The 25,391-nt window shown below is 43.6% G+C and overlaps 1 protein-coding gene across 1 annotated transcript; it reads right to left on the bottom strand.

Moving 5' to 3' along the window:
• Positions 1 to 13,666: 13,666 nt before the first annotated feature.
• On the bottom strand, positions 13,667 to 21,885 carry wnt7aa (wingless-type MMTV integration site family, member 7Aa). Its single transcript, XM_068742660.1, has 4 exons — positions 21,815 to 21,885; positions 21,156 to 21,382; positions 17,855 to 18,126; positions 13,667 to 14,146 (listed from the first exon to the last, which is right to left on the bottom strand). Exons 1-4 carry the CDS (start codon positions 21,883 to 21,885, stop codon positions 13,667 to 13,669), a joined length of 1,050 nt encoding a protein of 349 aa, XP_068598761.1.
• Between the last annotated feature and the right edge of the window lie 3,506 nt (positions 21,886 to 25,391).

Here is a 25,391-nt window from a genome sequence, read left to right as displayed (position 1 = left end):
TGTGTTTTCTTAGCATCTCGTTTGCGTATCTGTTCCTCTCACTGTCCAAAAACATGGCGTATAGATGAACTGACGAATGAGGGTGTGTATGGTAGTTCCTGTGATGGGCCTGCAACCTGTCCAGTGTGAACAGTGGGACACAAATAAGATTTGAATCCGGATAATGACCACATATGAAAGTAAAATGATTTTTGTGATCACATTGGCCCGTAAAAAATGTATTTGGGCCACATTTAGGCAGGAAAATTCCTAATTGAGACACTTCAGCATCGCAATGTGAACATCGTCGCTGTCCCAAAATGGATACGAATCTGGTTCCTGCCGATGTGATAACAGTGATTAGTGATTAGCTATAGCACTGCTGTATTTGATTTTATAATTAGCTGGAACTCTGGTGATATTATCTGTTGCTAATCAGCCGGCTTGTTGTAAATGTCAGATTTGGATTTACAAATCCAGATTATATCATTTTCAACTGCAGCAGAAACTCAACCGGAGTTCAACCAGTGATTGGTGCACGTATCTCTAAGACAGTCAGTGTGACAACGCCCACTCTTAAACACTTAAGAGAGGTGGGGAATCACACGGACAGGTGATTCTGACTGTTTACATAGGAAAGACCTGAACCTGACAAAACTGTTTAGATTCCTTTGTTTCCTTTTATTGTTTCTGAATGTGGAGAAATGTGTGGTTTAACCAGCCTGGTTTGAGTGGAGGCAACCTGGAGAGATTTAATGCTCTACTGGTTATGGGTTTCCAGCCACCTTTATGCACCTCTTGTGCCCATTTCATTTCTTTAATCATGATTAATGAACCAGTATCATTAAAGTCAGAGGGCTTGGGTTATTAAGAAATGGGGAGAACTGCACACATGGATGCCCCTGTTGATTTGTCTGCTGCTCTGCTGTATATCCTGATAAATGCGCATCATCAGTTTCAGAATACTAGCGTTTAAATGTAACGCTTCACGAAAGTGAAATCATTTAAAGAAACACACGAGGTTGGACTTTAAAACCCTTGTGGTTTGTTGATCAATATTTATACAGTCACTTTTTTGAACATACCGGTATATAAAAAGAGTGAATCCCCCTCACTGGGTCGTTCAAAGCGGTTGAAGGAGATTTTTATCCAAAAGCAATTTAGCCTCAATTCATCTTGTGTTTTCTTAAAAAAGACTTAATATATAATTATTTTTATTTTTATTGGTATTGTTACATGTCGATGATTTATGTACGAATGACTTTCAATGGAAACAAGACCGCAAGGGCTTTTCTGAAATGCTCCTCTTAGACAGGATGTTGGACTGTACTTGTACTGTAATACATGCTACTGTTTGACTGTACTTGTACTCTAACATTCTATCTAATAAATATATTCATCATCAGGTAATGTCTGTCAAATCTGATGCTTAAAAAGCAATGATCGGCACACAGCTCATCATCACCATGCGATTGCGCCTTTAGAACCTCCTCACCAGAGAAACTCTGAGCCATATTATAGTTGTAAGACGCACTGTCCAAAAACCATTGTGTTCTCCAATCAGCATGGCTCCAAATTCCAAAATAAAACGTGAATAAATCATCTTAAGGTGTTTCTACTCGTCACACCTGACTTTTGTAATTGGGAACATCAGTGCAAGTGATTTAATTGATTCGATTCAGCCAGACTGGGTCAGCCTGCAGATGGCGCCCCGGTTCCTGGGTCCTCTGTCAATCCGGATTGAGACTGTGCAAAAACATAATATAAGAGCAACGATTCATCCTCATTCAATCAATCACCCAATCAGGAAGTTTGAGGAAGTCTTGGCCACGATAGCCTGAAAATTCTTCTTAAAATCATCCTCAAGCAAAACAAAAAACATTCATCACATGGGGAGAAAAAAGAAAATCTTGAACATATGGTGATGTGAACTTGTGTCCCATAGCATGTAAGTGGAAATGTGTTTGCTTGTGTTCAAACAGCAGCATCCTGTGTCTTACAGCGGATTAAGCCAAAGTCAACAGAGAGATGAGTTTTAAACAAACTATGCTTTACAGACAGTCAACTGGTTTTAATCTGGGATCAACAACCATAGAGTGGGGGGGGGGGGGGGGTCCACTGGAAAATAAACACTTCAGTGCAGCGTGGCATAGGTCTGTGAGAAAACACACACTTGGCTAAATATAGACAATAAAAAGTCTAAGATAGGAAATTCTACACATTTTTCTGTGTTTTCAATTTAATTATTTTTAAATCCTGATTTGCTAAAAAAAAAAAGAACAAAAAAAAGGCTTGTTTATGGAAATGATTTGTGCAAATACTCGAGTGGGTGTGACTTTTCTGAACCTAGTATTGTACTCTGATGAATTTTTACCTCTTATTCACCATTCACGCTAATAAGGCAAGGTGCTGGCCTTGACCTTTTCACACTGTAGTCAAAATATATTTTGTAAAATCCGTTAAATATAAAATAAAAAAGATTTGGCTTGGTCCAGGTTAGATAATCACCTCATAGACGTTATTTTCCGGTTTCTGGACTTCCTTTTCAAATAAACAGATAAATATAGATTTAGTGTGTTTAGCTGTCCGGCTGCTCTTCCAGTAAAATGCTTTGTTAAGACATGATGTTAAATGATCTATCAATAAAACTATCTAACGAGAAGGACTTTAAGGATGAGGGCGTGTACTCTCACTGCGGTAAATACATCCGTAGCTTTATGGAGGAACTTCTACTTGCAGTCAAATCCCACGTTACCGCAGTCCAACCTCAGAGCTGGGGAGGGTTTGCACCCTGGCATTGGGAGGAGATAGTGCTGAATGACTAACCTTGTCTGTGAGCGGGTCACCATGGCTGGCTAGCTGCCATTGGGAGCACTGAAAGTGTGAAAGGGATAACAAAGCCCCTCAATTGGCTCCCAAAGCTGAGCTTAGTGAGGCCTCTTTTCTTCCTTGGTGTGACTAGCAGCCAAGGCAGGATCCCCAAGAAGCCTGTCACTTTGAACTAATCCGTTCTCTGCCCAGCTGTAGGGGGAAAGTCACCTCTTAGTTTTATTACATTTGAATGCAAACAAGGCCGGAAGGCTGCTTGTGTGTCGCAACGGAGGGCCTGAGAGCTCCTCTGAAAGGGAGCCCCTGTAGTCAGGGAGAAAAATGTGACAGGAAGCTCTATCATTGATCACCAGCCAGACAATTTGAAAAATATTGCCTCATTCAAGGCGCACTCTTCTTTCGGGGGGGGGGCTAACCCAACACATCGGGCTGTTTAGCATCTCCACAGCCGTGAGATTGCTCCTGATAGCTGCATTATGGGGTCTCATTGTCGGCGTTTCACATTGAGTTTGGACTAAGAGGATTAACTTTAACAGTCCGGCAGTCAACAAACGCACGCATTCATTCATACAGAACACTTTAAACAGAAATCAACGGACCTTCCCCGGGAGGAAAAAAAGACATCTAACCCTCCCATAAACCTGTTAACGTTCTGGGAAATGAACTGCTATGATTACAACTTCATTTGTTCGTGTTAGTGCACATCTCTGCAGCTTTTAATGCGATGCATGCGGCTGTTTCTCTGACATTTACATATCAGCCTCTGACCGGAGATTTTTCTCTCTTTCTTTTTGCTCAGGTTAGATTCGCTTATTTCAATGGTTAATATTCACGTTTGGAAGGGAGAGCCGCCGCCGAGGGTGTTTTCAAATCCGTGACCTGCCCTACGCTGCCTCTGATTGGCTTGGCATGAAGTTGTTTCTCAGATAGCTCCTCATGAACCAGGTTTATATAGAGATCAACAGCAGTGCAACAACTTCCCTGGTCTATAACACCTTTTGTTTGTTTACACCGAGTCCTAATGGCATCCTAATCCTTTGTGTAAGAATGGATTCATATGGGGGAAAAAACTATTCATGTCCTCTGAACGATAAGGAATCCCCCAAACATGGTTCCCTCTTTAGCTGCTAATTGCTATTAGCGGCTTTCTTTCGCTTTTCTTCATTACGTGTACGCTGAAAGTTTTGGGAGGAATCAAGACATACAAGTCCCACCATGAGGGGCTGCTGAAAGAATTTCAACGGTGTGGAATGTCATCATACGTAGCCAATCAGAGTCAAGTTGGGCGTGTCATGGCATCGACATAGTGCGACTTCCCCCCGCCCAGGGCGCATCTTTCCATAGCCTCAAACTTTTTATCCCCCATGTGAATGCATCTTCCCTTCCCGGGCAGGAATGCCTGCACTGATATGATTTTTCCAAGCCTCTTCATTGCCAGCAACAGAAAAAGTAAATGTTCAAATGCACTAAGTGTAAATGTGTAAGTCGGGGGGGGGGGGGGGGGGGGGGGGGGGGTCACACAACCCTCAGAATAGTATCAGATTCTAATTGTTGCATCAACTGCGTTGGTTGGTGCACCCTGCAGCTACTCTGCTGTGACAGTGTGCACTTGTGAAATGATGAATGGCTTTAATAAGTCTGTAGCTCACGGTTACACCACGGGCAGATGAGATGATACAAACCTGTGTTTCTGTGTTTTAAGGGCCATGTAAAAAAACGCATGTCTGGACTAGCTTTATGGCTCTCTGGCACCGCGTCTCGTTAGGCTGCTGATGCACTTCAAGTCTGTGCGCTCACTAGATTTTACACAAGCAGATTAAGTTAAAAGATTGTCAGAGTTTAAATGACAGGTGTCCGCTTAGATGAGGAGGTTTCGCATTTCCTGGAGACATTCTTATGTATTAATTTTTCTTGCCATGTCTGAAAAGACAAAAGAGCAATAACCCAACAGAAAAACTCAAATTATAGCATCTGCAGTGGATTAAATGTGAGACGACTTTGATTGGCAGGTGAATTTGTAAAGCATTCATGTCAAAAGATGCAAGACTTTAATTGAAAGAAACTCATGGAAGTGATTTGATCTAATTCTATATCTCGGGCATTGTAAATGGACTCCAACATGAGGGTACTATAAGCTCCGTGTTCCTGTATCATTTGCCCTGTTGGATGCATGAAGCATCTGGACAAGCCACTTTCTACCTGTAACCGGAGAATCACTGAACCTCAGGAGCTGCAATTTATGGCGGCTGTGATCACACAAGTATCGTCTGACAGCGCCTTTGCCCCAATCTGTTTCAGGGAACTACTGTAGCTCTGTGAATGGCTACTGGTAATAATAGTATAGCTTTCCCCTCTGGGAGAGGAGTGAATTCAGGCAGGCCACATCATCCCTCTGCTTTTAAGCCTCGTGCACACTGCTGACGTATCACACAAATGCTTCTTTTATTACCTGCCACTGATTGTTTGCTGAATGGGGAATGGCCTCCAGGAACCTCCTAAGCATTCCAGGAGAGCCTTATATTATTCCAGTGGCAGGAGCAGCCATTGTGTCTCTGCCGGGTTGACCGATCATGTGGCCCAGACTTTGAAGGAGTTTGGAATAGCTGGATTTGATCTTATGGCTTCTTTTGAGTCAGGTGCACAAGGGGAAAGCAAGCTTACATGCACAGAAGCATGCGTCTTTAAAGGGACATTTCACCAACGTGTTTTATAACGTAATGAATAAGAAGCTTAGATGTCAGCAATCAATCAGAGTGGAAGAGTTACTGTTGATCTATAGCCTATGGCTTTCTACCAGTATCAAATCAGTTAACGGAGGTAAAGGTTGTGCTACAGCCTGTGAAGTGAATGTATTCAATATCAAAGCGTTTTAGCACCTTTCAGCTCATTGTTTTGATCTTGAAGCCTTAAACTTTTAAATCTTAAATTAGTAACTGTGATACTGGTGATTTTTAAATAGTAATCAAAAAAATGCCCCCTTTACCATTGCAACATATCCCCAATTGGGGGGGGGGAACACAGAGAAAAGTAAAGTTCCCTCCAAATTAGGAAATTCAGTTTAGTTTAATTGAGTCTAGTTTCTGCCGTTGTTACTGTAGTTCTTGTGTGTAATAATTATGTTGCGCTCAACAACTCTAAGAAATGAACTGGAAAGAATAAATAAATATATATATATATATATATTACAACAAATCAGTGGTAGTACAAAGGTAAAATTAAAAGCCTTCAACCCTTTGATTTTCCCTTTAAATATAGTGGTTTCTATAACTAGCAAAAAACATGTTACAACTAAGCAACAACAACAAAAAATTAAGATTCAGTTGTAATCAACATTTAATAACTTGTAGAAGACTTGGAACTGTGTTACTGTGTGTGTATTTGTGCGCAGACTCACTGTCCTGTAATCTACATTAGCCTCATGTCAATGAGCTTGGCCAACATCACTTAATTAATTATCATCCTGCCTCTGACATCACCAGTCTGGCCAGCTGTGTTTTTCCGGGTGGAGGATGACACCGGCTCGCATCTCTGACCTCACTCTGAACTCCCAGCTTCCAGCCAATCAGGCAGCAGCGAGGATCTGCTCATGCACTTAGCTGTCACTCAAGGGCTGGATATGAATGGAGATGGAACATCTTTTCCAGATCAATCAAAGAAATAAAAGGAGTTCCATGGAAAATGTGTGTCAGTGGAGCGTTTGGTGACGCAAGTCAGCCGGCTCGTGTGGGATCCAAAAGGGAACGCCTCGCCCTCACCTGTCTGAGAAACACTGTCTGAACCTGTCCATTGTTCCCAAATCGCTATGAATAAATGTTTGAATCAATGGCAGGCTTCACTGCGTCCGGACAAAAGCTCCGCCTGCTTATGGTCAACCCAACAGCCTCAACAAATATCAGTGTTCCCTTCTTCAGGAGGCCTCAAGCTGTCCAAACAATGATAGTGGGGGGACAGCAACAAGCAACATGAGGCGGCCATGGGAACGCCGAATGCACATCTGAGAGAGCAGAAGGAGCAAATGCCTGTTATTTTTCTTATCCTGAGAAATATGTGCTTTGGTTCCACGTGGGTTTTTGTTAGCTTGTTACGTTCTCCAGGTGCAGGGCTCTGTGCCCATACATTTACTGCATTCTCCTATTTACATGCACACACTCTCATAACCCACAAAACATCAACATCCTGTGATATTGACAGAGGCCGAGTTCAAATGCTGCAGATGGAAGCTTCTCGTGTATCTGAAGGTTTGACAGACACTTAAACGGTCCTCTGTCAGCGGGACAGGGAAGTCAACACCCGACTATAATCAGTGTTCTCGGAGTTCATCTCCTAATAGCAGCTTCCTTTAATGTCCTCCAACTGCATGGTTGTGAGTGTCAGATTGATGCGCCTTGAGCAGCGATTGTTTCCCTTTATATTCTTGTTTAGTCTTCTGTTTGATATAATGCTATTATGGTGTTTCACATTAAATATGGAAAGTTAAGGACAAGTCCTGGATCTGCACCCAAATGTAATCAGTTCTTGTCAAATGCCCGACCCCGACAAAAACATTTATGATAATAAGAGAATTTTTGACATTTCCCATTTCTCAAAATTCTTTAAAAGGTGGGGGAAACGCTGGATCTATTTTTTTTTATTCAGATTTGTGCCAAACATTTTCTGTAATCCTGTTTTGAAAACAACAGATAAACCATCAATTAGGAGAAAACATCCCCCTTGGTTATCAATAGATGTAGTAATTGTGGACAGCTGAACACTCGAGTTAAGAAAGAACATTTGCTTTTAAGAGTCTGTTGATTATTGATTGCAGTCATCTGTTACATACAACTGAACAGCTATCTTAGCCTAGCATTCATAAAATGGAAATTGACCCATTTCTAAAAAGCATAATTTGTAAATACATTACTTTGTATGTTATGTGTGCTTTATGATGATTTATAACAAAGACGATATAAAGGTATTAATATTGCCATGCGACATACATAACACTGTTTTCAAGCACTGGTGCTTAAACAGCGACTTCCAGGTTGGTCCAGTATTGGCCTCCTTGCAGGGCTAAAAATCCAGTTTGTGGTCGAAACGGTGAGAATTCTTCAACTACCTGTTTGCCTTGAAACATTTATGTAATTGCTCTTCAAACAATGACAAGTGAAAGAACAATCCCAGAAATACTAGCTGCAGGTTTGAAGGACAGTCAAATCCATCCGAACAACAAGGGAATCTCTTTACACCTTAAGGGGGGGGGGGGAGGCTCATAATTACATTGCAGATCCAAAGAGGGGTTTGATTCGTCTCCCTTTTTATCTCTGCCAGACTTTGTCTGAACATCAGAGGCTGCAACACGATGAAAAGTCAACAAAACCGCAGGTACAGTAATGTTGTTGCTATTGTTGTCTCCATATTACCCTGACGACTGACATGCAATCTGCATTTTAATGACATGCAGACCTACAAAGGATTTGCATTATGTTCGTAGACAACTAGTACTCAGCTTGGCACAGGAAACAGTGAGATCTTTTCTTCCCTTTAGAATCCATGTCTTACCGCTTGTTAAAACTTTTTGTTTTAAAGCAACACAGCGGAGAACTCAACGGTTTAATCCTGCGCTAATATTGCCAGTGACTATGACTGAGCTATGCAGTCATCATTATTATACTAATCTCCTGGTTCCCACAGTTTCTCTGCTTGTGCCATGGCGGTGACCTCACTGTGAACCTCCAAATTGACAAATCAAGACTTTTGTGTGCAGGTTCTGAATGCGAAAAGAAAGTTTGCAAAAAGAATGACTTCTCTCCACTGTGGCTCTATCACAGTCTGTTTTGGTGCAACCTCCAGAGTCATGCACATTTACAATATGAGCGTGTCTTATCTCAGTAATTCCTCATGAAGCTCATGGAGATATGTGCCTGATGAATGTGAGCAGAATAGTTTCTTGACTGAAGCAATGCATTTGGGAGAACAGACAGGTGATTGGACGTGAAGATAACGTTTGGTGAAGTCCTGCACAGGTACACTCAGAGCTCGGAGGAAAACAAAGCTCAGGTTTCCTATCGGCTCTCTTTCTCTGGAGGGGGGGGGGGGGGGGTCAGATGGGTGAGGAGTCCGTCCTACATGGTGTCTGAGATGGGTAAGCTTGAGGATGATTTGCTCAAGGGTTGCCTTCGACACCAAATATAGGTCTGGAATCAGGCTTTGACACATTTACCAAGCAAACCACTCAGAATGTGTCAGCGGTTTAAAGAAATTTAAGATGGAAACATCTGGAAAAGCTGATAAAAGCTGTAAAAGTCAATCAAACCTGTAAACTTACTGCTAAAATGCTGGGAACCTGTAAAGTTTGATGATTATTTCTGTTGATTTGTCCCAATACCATGAATGCTCACTAGCCGAAAGTTTTAAAAAAAAAAAAGAAAAGGAAATGATGCATTTAGCAATCATAAGCTTTAATGACCTGCCACGTTGAGCCAGCGTTCCACATCGAAGCAACGCGGCCGCAGACTTCGGTGTTGCTTTAATGGAAGCTGTGATTGTGCAATAACAGTTCCTGTATCCTGCATGCTTCTCATCCATCCATGTGGCTTTTGAAGAGCGAGGAGTCGCGTTGTGATATATTGATATCGCATTAGTCTGTCATCAGACTGTTCATTACTCAAACTTATTTTAGCATGACTGTCACAACTGTTTTCGGTTACCTCGGGTTCGAGCTGCCGCATTCCTCAGCCCAAATCAACTGTGAGTGGCGCGAGGTGATGAAACCATCAAGAATGAGCAAATTCTACACAGGAATGTATGCGTCACTTAAAAGTCTACACAATCAGAGATTTTCACGCAGCAAACTCTCTAGCTCCGGGCTTCATTTCAACATTTGATTGCCCAAAATGCTTCAAGGACTTCTTACATCCTTTTTTCTTTTTTTTTTTTGGAGAAAAATTATAGCTTGCTGTGTGTAAAGCAGGAAGTCGTTTGTGTAGCTGATGCTTGCTTATTTGGTTTTCATGTCGGCATGGCCACAGGGACATACCTCCCCTGTGCCGTCGGCGCAGCACGCCGTGTGTCATTACCGCATTCTTAACACGTTTTTACAGTGGAGGAGCAGAAGGAGCAGCGTCTGAAGTAAACCTTCAGGAACAACTCATAATGTAGTTCTCTTGTGCTGTGAGCTCTAATAACAAAGTGATACGGTTCTATCTATGCATGGACTGCAAGCTAACAAGCAAGAGAATCACTTCTAATCCCTTTCATAAGTGAAGTGTAATTTCTGATACATGCACGTGTTGTAGGAAGGCCTGCAGGAGAGAGAAAAAACTGTGTAATTAAGTGCATCTTCACGTTATTTCCTTTGGCTTCCCTGGGATTAAGTCTCCTGTCAATCACTGCAGGAAGCCAAACGCTGGTGGACCTCCTGCACGGCTTCATGTCTCCCTAAGCGTAAGTACAGTTATGACGCCTCAGCGGCAACGGAGATCCCTGCTCCAAAATCCGTTGTTCAATGATCTGATTGATTCTGTCCGTTCTCAAAGCGGTTTGGACTCTGCATCATTCGGAGGGATGTCTGGAGGGCTAGATGACCACGACCCCTTCATTCCCTAAAGGCACGGGATACATAATCCAGTATGGAAACACACAAATGCAGGAGTAGGACCAAGGGGGAGAATATTCGGTAAGAATAGTCCATTCTCAATTCTGTCTTTAAACATTACTCATATGAAATAGGTTAGATAGGTCATATTTTCACATCTTGATAAAATATACATCTAATATAGCATAGAAATACAGACTGGGGAGACTCTGTAAAATGTACAGTGCATTTGGAAGACTAATTTTCTGCAGGTCTTGTTCTATATCGAAATGTGCATCCCTTTTTTGGGGGGGATCTGCACCAAACTTTAAAACTTTAAAGTATTCCTAAACCAAAACCCATCAAAGACTTTAAAAATCACCGAAAGTATGCAAATATTCATGCAAAGCAACCTTACAAAACTGCAACTGCATCTGTTCCAATGGCTCAGCCATTTCAGCTGTGAAGAGTTTACAACCAGGCAGCAGGAGTTTAGCTCAGGGCTATGAATTTATCATTATCTGCCGTGCCTCAGCCATTGCCAAATTGAACAAACAAATAACACATCACTCAGTCACATCTGAGTCAAAGTATAATTTACTGTAGATGCAGTCTTTAAAGTATGTGACATGAAATGTTTGATTTATGCACCCTCAATTAAAATCTTCATAATGGCCTTTGGTTTTCCAAAGTATGGATACCTTGTTTCTGACTCATTCCTCATCTACGATGTCATTAATGACAGAAAGTATTGTTGGTTGGACCCTGATTATTCAGAAAATATAATTGGGGAATTAATCATGAACTATTTACATTCTCTGACACCGATAGAGTCTCGGGGACAGAGCCTTGGTATTCCTCTAACCAGGCCTGTTTGGCTAGCTCTATTGAGGCAAAGTTTAGCTGAGGAATGTTCTGTGCCAATTATTCCCGGCGTTAAAACCTCTTCTGTTACTCGGATTGAAATCCCTCTTGACATCGTCCCTTTGCGAATTGTAAAGCCCCCCCCACCCCACTTCAGTCCCGTTTACCATTTCCACAAAATAAATAGCATCCAAATTTTATCCGGGTTTTGCATGGTTACCATTTTGTTAATGGGCAGTCTGGCCTCTCGATGAGAGGAGGAACATTTTTGGGGGGCACAGTGTGGTCGTCGTAGCAACACTGTGGAGGAGTGAATGAAGCAGATGTCAGAGTAATCCATCAGCCGGCAACTCCACAATACCACAGCTTGTGACACCTTCTGCACCACAAGAAACACACCTACTTCAACCCGAAAAATATATATAAAATACAAAACAACCTCCCACTGATTTACAGGAAGCATTTATTAACCAATGAGGAATGAAAAGACAATGTGGTTCTACATGGAATATGACAACAGTGGCCTCTAACTGAAGAGGCTACAGCAGTTTAGTCACACACAGGAACGACATTGAATGAGGACTGCATCAGGCTGGACCGACATCTCGCTAACCTCTTTCTTTATAATAATGAAACAGGAAAGACTTGTGGTTTCCATACTTGACCCTCCTGCGATGAAGACATGTTAAACTTCTATCTAAAACCTGTCCTGCCACGGCCGGTGACGACCACCTCTATTGAGCTTTGTTTAATTGGATTATCAACTATTAGTGCTGAGACTTTTGCCATGTTGGGACTGAATGTTTACAATCTAGATTAAAACACATTTGCACTGACAGTGACATTTTTAGCAAAACCAAAAATGGCAATAATACACAGCAGGTTCACCAAAATTTCATTGCCATTAAGGCGCCCATGAATCACAAACTCCTCTGATACTATAAATCTGTGATCATCTGTTACCCCATTAGAGAGACAAAGAATCTGGGAAACGTTCTTCCCTGATTCTGTTGGTGGCACGTGAAAATTTGGAATTTACAACAAAAGGAAAAACTGTTTTTTTAAATTGAACTTTTTTCTAGATGTTCAAACATTTTCTTCAATTCCTCATAAACTAGTTCACAGATCTTCGTGTAAATAAGTCAGGGGCATTTAAGGGCGTGATATTGATGAGCTTGTACAATTTGGTGTGGATTCAAACATAAATTTGAATTTAAATATCCTGTTATAAATCCAGAGGAGTGTGGGTGTATTGCCAAAGGTATGTAGTCAAGTTATTTATCGTTGTATCTAACTGCAGTGGAATTAAAGGGTTTGTATTTTACTAGTACATCAGAGCTACTCTTATAGAATCACAGGATGTAGATTGTACATTTGTCTTATAAGAAACAGACCCTGCACTTAAATACAGCATTCTAGCTAATAAGTTTGAGGCAGCAGCGAGCCAGAAAGGTAAGCCAGAAGGTAATGTCAGGACTTTGACTGTCCTATAGGTCGCAAGGCAATGTCTCCAGAAATGGTTTACAAAAATCACACATTTCAGACATTATATTCTGCTGGTGAGGAACAACAGCGATTCAGCGGGTCATTTCCTTTCGTTAAATCTGTAACTGAACAGTAAGAAATCCTAAATGAAAATATCTTACATAGTGACAGGAAATAAATAAAAAAATATTATATAAAAATAATCTTTTACAAAATATATTCTATCAACCAACAATAAAGGGGGAATTTATGTCTGGAAGCTCACATTTGCTTCTGGTGGTGTTGACTTTACTGGAAGAGTCAGTGTGGCTGCTTAGCCATAATGTTCCAGAAAACTAGCAGCAAACTGTCGTGAAGAGGGGACAGAAACAAATAATAAAAAAAAACCGATACTATCATACCGAGCACAGGATCAGTAGTTTAGGCTAAATGCACTTAAGCTGCAGTTTCCAAAATGTGTTGGTTCAGTTCAAACGTTTTCAGGGTTCAGCTCCAGTGTGTGAGTTGTTTTGTTAAAGAAAAAAGAAAATTGCTTACAAGTGCATGTTAATATTTATTCACCAAAATGCCTAAAAAAAGGCATCCATGCCAGCTTGGAGGCTTGCTAAATTTAGTCAACAGTGATTTTATCTTTTCAGTAGTTTTTTTTCATTGAATAAATTATTAGTTTGATATGAGTAATTGCTAATAGAGCGGCGTGGCCTGCAGAGAAGCCAAGCCTGGGGCATGAGTTGGCTTCATATTATACGAGCCCTTGCATTGAGTCCAGTGTCATGGCAGATGTCCATTGGCATCAGTATTACCAACACACCTTAGACATGACGTCGCTCCACATGTCCCGTCAGCCAGAGAGGGCTCTTATTCTGAAATACATCGACAGCACACACACACACACACACACACCATTCGCACAGTCCAGTCTACCCATATGTCTAAAGACACTTCCAATAAATATTCCTATTTACAGGTGTACACCTCTGTCCTCTCACTGCAGGTGTTGCACTTGACGTAGCAACACCACAGGAACTTGCAGTTGCACTGCCAAACACGGGAGTATTGATGCGTGTTATATCCCCGACCGCAACACATGAGGTCGCAGCTGTTGGGCTGCTGTGCAGTTTTGTTGCAGAGGCGTCCCTGTGTGCCCGTGCTGCCGGTCAAAGGGTCGGCCTCGCAGTAGTTGGGTGACCTCTCGATGTAGACCAGCTCTGTGTCCATGGGCTTGCGGTAGGAGTGGAGTTTCTTGATCTTCAGGAAAGTGGGCCGCTTGTTGCGGGTGGCTCGTACCGGCTCCACGTGCACAGCCTGGTTGTACTTTTCCTTGAGCATGTATCCCAGCTGACGGAACTTGGGGAGCGTTGTCCAGCACGTCTTGGTGGTGCACGAGCCCGACACACCGTGACACTTGCACTCCAGGCGCATCCCCTTTTCCAGGACCTTTGAAAGGGAGGAGAACTTCAGTTTAGGGTCGAGATCTTGGATGTTTAGTTCATAAGTTGTTTTTGGCACTCTCACGTTTATATTTAGACTGAGTGTTTCGGTAAATTACCATCTTCAAGTCATTGGATGTGAAATCGCGATGTCCTCACACTTTGGTGGTGAGAGTTTTGAGATCCAACAACGCATTAACACACCTGCATTCATTATTAGCCTGTTGCATAGCAACCTATTCTCTCTGGATCTGAAGTTCATTCATGCTGCTCTTAACTACAAATCCAACTCTGAATCAGTCCCAGCGGAGTCATCAGCCGCCACCACCATTAGCCCCACCACTGTCTGTACTCTATTGAGGGACTTATTTTGCTATCATCTCACAAGTGTGTATCCAACAAAGACTTTGGCAGACTATTTATCACACATCATCCATCTTAATAAAAAAATAATAATCTTAACCCTTAATTGAATTTCTCAGCAATTTTTCTGTGGGATTTAAATAGATTAATTAGATTAATTAATTACAGATCATAATTAATTACATTTTCACATTTTTTCATCCCCATCTCTGTGCAATAGTTTAAAGTACATGATGTTGTAACCACTTTTTCTAGATCAATCTCTCTCCAACAGACCTCTCATTGTGTAGATCCAAGATGTCCCCTGTTAGAGGTGAAGCTTTGTCATTTCTAACATTCAGCTGCATTTCCTACAGTTCGTTTGTTGCTCTCCTTCCATAATAAGCAGGTAAGAAGCGTAAGTTCACAGAAATACTCTGCCTGACATAATTTATGAATACTTCAACAGGTCGAGACAAACATTTTCTAGCATTCCAGAGCTGCTACAGTATGTCATCCTATGGCTGCTAGCTATATAATGTTCTATAACAAGACGGGCTGAGCCCTCAGAACACACTGCTGAAAATCAGACACTCAGACGGAAGCACGGAAACGCTCGGCATAATGCGTGTCCAGTTATGAATTTTATATTACAGGCCTTTAACAGCAATGAAGTAACAAGTTACTATTTGGAAACATTAAACAAAGGATGTGTGAGATTAAAAGAAGTACTACCGGTAGATAGATATCACAAATATCGACATTTAAAAATGAAGGGGAAACCCCCCCCCCCCCCCAAAAAAAAGATTTGTGCTGCACATGTTAATAAATCAAGTTAATAAATGTAAAGTCTTAGATACTGTGCTTGTCTGAAAACACAACCATGAAAGCATTTTTTCATTCCCTCCCTCCCAACCTGGTTTTCAGTTGCACGGATCAAGTCTTCACAACAATACCTCAAAAACAGGAGGTGTGACCGCCAAGCTTCTCTTCATGTGGTTACTTTGAAATTTAATGTGCAAATCGATGGATTCAGGCAGGAGCCGGGTTAATTTACGAGGCCTATTGGCGACTACAGAGAGTTTGGTCTGGCCTTATCATTCATCCTTTTGTTGCAGTTGGCAAAACATCCGTGGTATTCTCTGCGCACCCAGGGCTGAATGACGTGTATTCCCTCCTTCCTCCTCGCTGGAGATGGAGGATCTTCACCATACTTTTTAATTATTTTGCGGCCTCAGACTTTCTGGAGTCTCGTAAGGTAATTGTCAGAAGCCTTGGATTCGTACAGCTCAGTGGCTTCATGTCCTCGAGACCCGCCGATCGTTTAGTACGTGAATGCCGATGAAGCTGCCAGTGTTTGTCGAACACTATCGTTTGTTAATCTCCATAAACTTGAAGCTTGGCACACAGAACGCACACTGACATCATCTCCAATTGAACATGAAAGCCACACTACAATAATTACAGAGGTATCACCTCAGCAAGGGCATATTAAGAGATTGAGACACCATCACAACCCAACTGATGCTAGACCGCAAATATGTCTCGAGATGAAAGTGTTCCTCTTCCCTCGTGAATTCAAACTTCTCACTGTGACACTGAGATTAAAATCTGAAGCATACGTGTCCTCAAATTTCACAAACCCATAATGAATGCATACTTCTTTCTATATTGCTATAATATTTTCTATTGTTTCGCTTTGTGGAAATCTTCCTTTCAGCTTCCTTTCAAACAAGCATGACTGGCATTACAGCTAGCGCTGCTTATTCTGTGCGAAAAATCAAACATGAATATATATATATATATATATATATTTATTTATAAGTGTATATGTATATATATCTGTGTGTGTGTGTGTGTGTGTGTGTGTGCCAGGTCAGCGGGCACACTCAATATCCATGCAGTGAAATAGGAACTAGAACTCAAATACGGAGCCCTGGTGAAAAATCCCATATCTTACCATGGCAATCCAAGTTTAGGCCCATTTGGCCTGAGACCCCCCCTCCCCCCACCCAAGTTTCATGGAAATCCGTTCAGTAGGTTTTTTTTTTGGAATCCAGCAAACAGAAAAGCGGACGCAGCTGAAAAAATAACCTCCTTCTAAAGGAAATTATAATGAAACGGATAATGAGACCAGATGGGGAGAAGCCGGGTTCTGTTTGTTGGACACATTTCCAATGTGCGATCTGTTTATGGACAGAGCACAAATCAATCATTTGCATTATTTTATTTATTTACTGCTCCTTTTTGAGCCGCTTGTTGTTTGGAATGTCACTAAATGGATGTAAAAATGTTCTGTATTGCACTTTAGGATCGTTTTGCCCGACCTCAGCTGGGCTGGGTAACAATGTCCTTATCTAACCCTCATCAAGGCAGCAAATAAACACTTTCCAAAGTGAATCCTCCAACCATTGTTCTTATCTTAGAATGCCATTAGAAGCGCTACTATTAATTACTCCTATTACTCCTCTATTATTATGTGTAATTATTTTAGATAGTTTGCGTGAGCTGCTGATAAAGCATTGGCTCAGATTCGTGTGGCTTTTTCAATGGATCACAATGTTGACTGATTTTATTTTGTGGGTCTTTAGCCGAGACCCTATTCTGGACTCAGATTCTCAACAATGTGGGAATTTTTTTTTAGATAATGAATAAAGATTATGTTCAGAATAAAATCAGCCTCCTGAGTCCTGATCCATGAAGAAATGGATCCAGATCCAGAAAATGCTGAAAGGACCCTGACGTGAGAACTATTTCTGTGTGTTGCTCAGGTTTTAGTGACAATGGCATTTGTGGAAATAGCCTTCCATTGGTTAATCGCCAAACTGTGATAGTCTAAATGTAAAAATTAGAGCAACAAAACCCCTGACCTCATCTCAAAATAGCTCAGCATCACCAACATGTTCTTGGTCGTGATAAAATGAGGCCTTTCTGCTACCTGTGACACCGATGCAGCCATCGCAGGCTGCTGACGGACTAATCCTGACCCTTTGTGACCTCGCAATCCTGATTCCAGAAGACTTTGAAAAGCAATGTCTTTGTCAAAGTCGCCCCGTCACTGCGAATAACCGAGCTATTCGCGGACGCTCCTCTCAGAATCAATCGTGATCCAACCATCTGTTAACGATTAAAGTATTTACCTGATGAATGCTACAAACACGCAACAACCTTTCCAGTGTTTTCTGGCCCATTCTTGGGGCGGATTAGTTTGGGTTTGCACAGCGCCGGGTAGAACAACTTGAAGAAGCCAATCAAAGGTCCCTTTTCGTGCAGTTTGTCTGGAATCCTTTTGACTGGCTTTGGAGCAGAGTTAACGTGCGTTTTGTTTTCTCTTGTGGCGTCGATGCAAGAGACTAGAGAATAAGGAACATACCTTCCGGCCCACGTCGTTGTTGTGCAGATTCATGAGAGTCCTGGCGTTCTGCTTGATCTCCCGTGCGTCCACAAACATCTTGGAGAAACCCAAGCCGTAGTGGACATCGGCGGAGCAGCCGCCCCACTTCCACCCCTCCTGCTGGTTGTAGAAACCCTGTTTCTCCTTGTCGCAGCCACAGCCGCTCAGACTGCCCCGGGTGCAGGCAGCGGTGACCGCGTGGGCGACCCCTGCAGCGATAATGGCGTAGGTGAACGCAGCCTCCTTACTGCCTGGAATAAAGACAAGACATTTTGTTTTTATTCACAATTGCCAACAAGATTCACTATTTCAGGTACTGTCAAGCCTCCTTACATACCGGGCATAGCTGCCTCCAAACCAAATCATAAAATACGTGAGCCCAGCCAAGTCCAATTCATTAATCAAGCTCCCTTAGAATAGATAGACTGCAGGATGAACTGCAGATTGCAAAGGAGAGAAACCGGCGCGAGTTTCATTGTCTTCATGGTGAGTTATGAGCTAAGAACCTGCAGGATTCGGACTGTCTGTGCATCTTAGGGGCATAAATTCACACACTCACCAATTAATAGTCGATCTTCTGAGTGCGTTTGATTCAATGGGAGATGAAACGTTAAAGGTTTAGGGATCTTGTTTGGCGCCAGGCCCAGCTGCCATCACACTGGGATCCATCCTGGGAAGGTGAAGTCGAGAGAGGCATGCACAGCCTCCCTACAAGGATGGATTTCCACCCCATAAATCTGACCGCTTCAGGTCAACTGCAGTTTTTAATTAAAACGGAGACAATTCCTGTTGGAGCTCACACGGAAAGCATCCGCAGACGTTGCAGAATCGCTCCAATAAAATGATCACCTGTCAAATGTTGTGGTTTGTTTAACTCGTTAAGGTCGCGGTTCAGGCGCTGGAGTTCACGTGCAGCTGTTGAGCTTGGCAAGAACAAGAGGAGGATATTCTTCGGCATCACGCTCACGTTCGCCCGCCGTTAGTGGGAACGTTCTGGAAGAGCAAAGTGGAGCGTCAAACGGAGAAGCATCCGTGCACCGAACATGCACGCCCGCGGCATCAAACCGACTCGTTGCTCCGTTTCATAGCCAGTGAAGAAGTCCGACGTAGTGGGAGGAGGAGATCATCCATCCTGATGTACATTGCTGTGTCATTGCCAACAACAATCCCAAATTGATGTATTCTGTCAGTTATTCGAGTGTTCCAGTCTGCTGCAGCAGAACAATGGATTCAGACAGGCTCCGAGCGGGGCAGCTGGACCCGGGCGGCGCTCGAGTCGACCTGTTGGCTTCTGGAACTCGGCCTGATCCTCATCAACATTCGGGTAAAAATGTGAACTCTGCTCGATTCAAATCTGAGGAAAAGGAATAAAAGCTGTAGCGGTAGCCCGAAGCGGCAGGCTAAAGTCACGCTACCTGCCAAAGCTGCAGAACCTGGAGGTATATTTGTAAACCTCAGAAGGAGGTTACGTGTCTGAACTTGAAGCTTTTTCGGGGAAAAGTATTTTATGAACATGCATGGAGGTGGTGCGAGTCGATGAACGGCGTGCACAATTGGAAGCAGCGTTATGCAACCTCCGCTGTGTGTTACGTTCAGAGTATGGGATTTATCAGCTGTTTGCAAAGGCCAGACCGCACAGCGTCCGTCCCCCCCCCCCCCCAACGCCACACGTTCCTGTCACTGCCTCTAAATGAGCCAACCCCTGATCAGTTCTTCATAGAGACCCTGCAGATGCAGATCCAGACTCCAACTTCTGGCAGCGTTCCTGAGGAATCTTAGCCCACTCCTCATGGATCCCAGTCGTTCTAGAATATACCTGGTTTACCTGTCGAACCGTCTTCCTCAGATCCCACCCGAGGTTTTCTCTCTGGATTCCTGTAGAATGAATCAGGCACCAAACCTTGGAGAACATCATCTTCCGTCCAATGCGGTCCGTGCAAAACAGCCCCCCCCCCCCCCCCCCCCCGCCGCCGTGCTTCATGTAGAGATGGGGTTCATCAGCATCAGCTTCATTCTTCCTTCTCCAGAGAAACCAGAAGGTCCAGTTTGGTTTCATGGCTCCACAGAACAGCATCCCAAACCTTCTGGGTCTGATCCAGATGGTTCTGAGCTGGTGGAGATGCAGCGGTGGACGTTGGGTCACAAGGACAGAAAGTCTCTGAATGCGTTTGAACAGCGTCCATCCATCCGTTTTCTTGTAGGCGAGACGATCGTCTCGTCTACAGGCGCCTTTTTCCCGCTTTGCAGGTCACGGGAGTTGCAGGAACCTGGTGGTTAGCGCAGTCGCCTCACAGCCAGGAGGCGCCAGGTTCGACTCCCATCTGTATGGGTGTGTGTGTGTGTGTGTGTGTGAGTGGATTGTCACTGTGTAGCCTGCCTCTCACCTATAACAAGCTGTTTGAACAACACTTCACGTTGAAATGAATCTCTTTGATAAATGAGATCTGAGGGGGTAGAATTTGGTGTCGCATGCAAGTGAAGCAAAGAGCCGATCAACAGCGTATCTTTCCAGTCAAGCTAACACACACACTAACTGCAGGCCTGCGTGCTCAGGGTGGATGAAACGCACTGAAACGAGCAGACAAAGGTTAACTGTTACTGAAGATCTGAGCGGCGACGGATCTCGTTTACAGATCAAATGATAGATCTGGATGTTCAGCTGCGGCTTTCGGGACTCGTTCCGATTACACTCACACGACACGCATCTCAGGGCGTTTAACGCGATGCAGCAGCAATCAGGCATAAATTAAAGGCTCAGACAAGATGCAAGATGTAATCCCTCGTGACACTTGGCGTGAGAAACGGTACCCGGGCTCCGAATCCGTCTCCGAGACGGATGAGTGATCTTAAAGGACAAGACAAGTGGAACCACCAGCGAGCCGACGGGGGATTCTCCGCTTATTTCCGCTAGTCCAGAATGCAGTGCGAGCGTGGCCTCGAGCCTTATTCCACACGCAGGATAAAATCTGAGGCTTGTTTTCCCCACAGAGAGCAGAAAGCTTGTGTCACAGGTCGGACGCCTCTGGAGGAACGCTTTATTGGACAAATTCTAGCCATTTTAAAAACGTTTTCCTGAAGACTCGCTGGGGCAGAAATGTCACCATGCGAGTTAGAAGAACAAGAAAAGCCTGTAATTAAAACAGAACCGTTCTGGTGCCGTCGAGAAGCTTTCTAGTGTAACATCCGTTAATCAGGAATAAATCGGATCATTCAGTGTTCCACTCAGATCAGAATGAACACGCATCGTGGGGGGGGGTTATTGAAATGAAAGCCCACATACCCACTCGGAGCTCCTTCCCGAACACGGTCCTCTCCCCCAGGGCAGAGCAGTTCCAGCGCCCGTGCCTGAACTGGAACTGACACTCGTTGAGCCCCATCTGGACCCCCTCCCCGATCACGATGATCGCGTCGGGCCGGCTCTGGCAGATCGTCCTCTGCCGGGGGGCCAGGCCGGGGATTTTATTACAGATGATGCTGGCGCCCAGGGCGACCACCGACGACAGACCCCTGCGGGGGAAGGCGACACGTTAAACGCGGCGTTTTACCGGGAACCGCGTGCGGTCTGGTGACATTCCCGCATCAGGAGTCCTGAGACACCCCAGAGAGTTTGTCAGAACTGGAAAGTCTCTCTCAGTCCACCCGTGGGACATTTTTTTTTTTTTTATCTCAGTCCACCCGTGGGACATTTTTTTTTTTTTTTATCTCAGTCCACCTGTGGGACTTTTTTTTTTTTTTTTTATCTCAGTCCACCTGTGGGACTTTTTTTTTTTTTTTTATCTCAGTCCACCCGGTGGACATTTTTTAAATCTCAGTCCACCTGTGGGACTGTTTTTTTTTTTTTTATCTAAGTCCACCCGTGGGACATTTTTTTAATGCTCAGTCCACCGTGGGACATTTTTTTAATGCTCAGTCCACCCGTGGGACGTCCCGAACACTCACCCGATCTTCAGGTACACGACTCCAAGGCAGAGGAAAAAATGTAAAATCCAGCGGCGCGTCTTTCTGCTCATGGTGTATCTCCGCTCCGCCGCTGCGTCCTGCAGCCTTTACTTCAGTCCCACGCGTGTCCAGGTGATCCGGGTGATCCGGGCTGCAGAGTGACGCTCCAAAGTGTGCGGGAGTCCACTCCCGAGGTCATTGGGTAGGTGTCCGGTGCTGCGCTGGAGCATCGGAGCTTCCGTCTCGGCGTTCCGGTCTACCTGTCTCTATCCAGGGCGTGGATCTGCCTCGCGCGCAGCCTGCAGGTACACGTTGAGCTCACCTGTCCTGTCCTCAGCTGCACACCTGAGTGCGACCAATGGGATGTCTTCTCGCGCGTCCTCTCCCCGGACACCGGATCGGCCGGGCTCACTTCATGTCTGACAGACGAGCGGCTACCGGCACGGTTTTATTCCATTTCCAACAATAACCGTCCCTCCCACTGATAATACCCCCCCCCCCCCCCCAAAAAAAAGGGGGGGGGGGGTGATCCGTATCTGATCACGTGACATGTGGCACAAGTGGATCTTCAAAATCAATAATGTGACACAGAATGCAATGCACTAAAAATACTATTAAAATATAGTAATCAGAGTAGTTATTTATAATAGTGTAATTATCCATATAGCAAAGCCCAAAAAGGTTATTGATATATCATTGATTTTATTGATTTACCGTTTTCTTGTCATAATAGAATGCAAAGAAAATGTAAATAAAAAAACGACGAAATGTTATTTATTTGTTTATTTTTTACGGGACAAAATTATTACAATAGAAACACAGAAAACGTATTTAACGAATGAATTCGTAATGACGAGCAATAATACAAATTAAAGGAGACAGTTTTTCTGTTTTTGCTTCCGATGTTTGGAGGAAGGAAAATAAAACGCAACAAATAAAACACATTCTGGGACTTCAATTTCAAGAGAATAAAAATTCAGACCCAACAACAACAACGTGTAAAATTACTGCGACCACGATTTAACACCAAGTCGGATTTGACCATTTACGAGGGGGGGGGGGGGGGTATTTTATTTCTCAGACTTCAAGGTCTGAGAAATACCATGAAGTCCTAATCTCGTTGTATACCCACTATACAATGACAATAGGCTTTCTATCTATCTCCTTCAGTGAGATGGTTTGAGTTAAAGGGCAACAGCGCCGCCTGCTGGCACAACGGTGCAACGACTACCGTGATGATAGAATATTCATTCATCCAGCAGGCAGTGAACGCATCACGAACATGTTGGATTATTTATTTATTGGTTTATTTAGCAGGGACAGTGTATATTGATAACATTTCTGTAAATATACCAGAATTAGCCAAAAGGCTATTTTTCATCTGCAAAATCCAAGGGGGGGGGGTTTACTGCCATCTAAAGGTACCGGACTGTAGTTTATTTTTCCATTGTTGTCTCCACACTTCACACCAGTATGCATTAACACAAATATAGAATATAATTTGGTTAGAATCAAGGGGAATTGGTATTTCCTCAAAAGGCTCCAGTTGATTCCGAGTATACATTTTATTCTTGACTCCTGCCAAACTGGCAATCTTGCATGTTCATCTGTTTACTGGCTAAAACATTATAGCAACAAAAAAGTGAATCAAATGCCCGAAAGGCTGTTTTTTAATTACCATATTGCAATTCTAGCAAATTAAGGAGTCAAGAGTTGTTCATTTTTAATGACTAATTACATTAAAGTGAATATTGAATCCAGATGCGAGTCAGTTTATTCTCCTTCTGGCTTTATGCCAACATTACAAGTGAAACTGATTCATGTGTTCAGTTTTGATTTAGATGCAAAGTATTTTTTTCTATTAACAAATCTAAGCCAAACGCACTTAATCGGTCTTTATTTCACATACAAAGCAGATTCAATTTATCATTCAAAATGTGCAAGGAGTAAAAAAAATAAATTAAGTATCAACAGTGAAAAACAAATTCTTTTATGAGGCCACAAACAGTCAGAAATAAATCAGATCCACAAGCAGTAAATAAATAAATAACTGAAGGAACGCTGCTCCTCAGGAAAGGCAACAGAGTGTATAGTGCATCTCCCAGACAGGGCAAAATAACTGCCCTACAACTATACAATCTACTACCTCACCCTGTGTGAGCAGCTGGAGCTCAGAACATCTGGCTCCGTGATGATGTCGGGCGAGGCGTGGGCTCGGCGCTTTGAGAAAGACAGTAGGTTGAATAGTTATCTCCGTGCGGGTGTGACCCTAAAACTATACAACCTACTACCTCATCCCACAGCGCAAAACGGAGCCGCTGTCTGCGATGAAGACTCCTCAGAGCCGCCGGCGGGGTGCAGACGGTCCGCCTCAGGCCGACAGCGGAGTCCTGGGGAAGCAAAGTACAAACGTTGTGAGATTCAGTCTCCATCAGTGACGTCTCACTCCAGAGAAGAGCCAAGCTCACTTTCTAGCTGCACAGTGTGGGGGGGGGTATCTAATAATGTTCTATCCAAAAATAACGAGGTCAGAACGTTAAAGGCAAAGATAACGTTCACCCACGCAGCTCACACGGTCACGTTTCAGGTTCTCTGCAGAGATAAACTGCAGAAGCAGTTGATCGGAAGTTCAGGACCACGGAGAGCAGCTGCAGGATCAGCGGAGCGTTGAAACGCCGACCGAACATCGGGATAATTATCACGAGTGTAAACGTCACTGAACTAATTCAACGTCAGAACAGATTCCAGTACAGAAGAAACGGTCCAAATCCATCAAAGTACAGAGGCCGTTAGTGAAAGTGGGCGGCACGGTGGCGCAGCGGTCAGCGCCGTTGACAGGTTTGAATCCGACTTGCAGCCTTTCTGTGAGGAGTTTGCGTGTTCTATCAGTGTCTGCGTGGGTTCTCTCCGGGTTCTCCGACTTCCTCCCACCACCAAAAACATGCAAATGAGGTGAATTTGTTACGCTAAATTGCCCGTAGATGCGAGCGTGGCCCTGCGATGGTGAGCTGGCGGCTTGTCCGGGGTGTGCCCCGCCTCTCGCTCGTTGACTGCCGGGATAGGCTCCAGCACGACCCGGGAACGGACAGAGCGGTTCAGACAATGAATGAATGGACATTAATGAAAGTCTGAACAATAACACATCGATCGTTTAATCAATCTTCAGGACAGGAGTCGCATCAAGTCTGATTCTAGAGCTGGTTACATTCAAGAACTGAAATGATGAATCCCAATTGGTCCAACACGACCTGCTTAATCTGCAACCGACCACGAAGGCAACTTTAAAATCACTTAATCTGATATTTTCTTCTAAATTCAATCCCAAAAACCTCGTGTTCCCAGCAGTGCTCGACCTTTTTAGTTTAGGCTGTGAGTTCTTGTAAGTTTCAGAAATGCATCCTTTCTTCCCAACATTTGTAGCAGGACCGACACCCCTATGAAGCTAGCCATTTCTGATAATTAGCCAACGCGACTGGGACTTAAGGACTACTTTATCACGTCCGGACTTTTTCAGCGATAGGTCCAGCTAAATGCTTCAAAAAGGCGCGTCCCATGTCCTCTAATCGCGGCATCGCAC

Source organism: Brachionichthys hirsutus, chromosome 8 (genome assembly GCF_040956055.1).
Source record: "Brachionichthys hirsutus isolate HB-005 chromosome 8, CSIRO-AGI_Bhir_v1, whole genome shotgun sequence".
NCBI lineage: Eukaryota > Metazoa > Chordata > Actinopteri > Lophiiformes > Brachionichthyidae > Brachionichthys > Brachionichthys hirsutus.
Note: the sequence above shows the minus strand (reverse complement) of the source record. Positions and strands in the feature narration are given on the sequence as shown.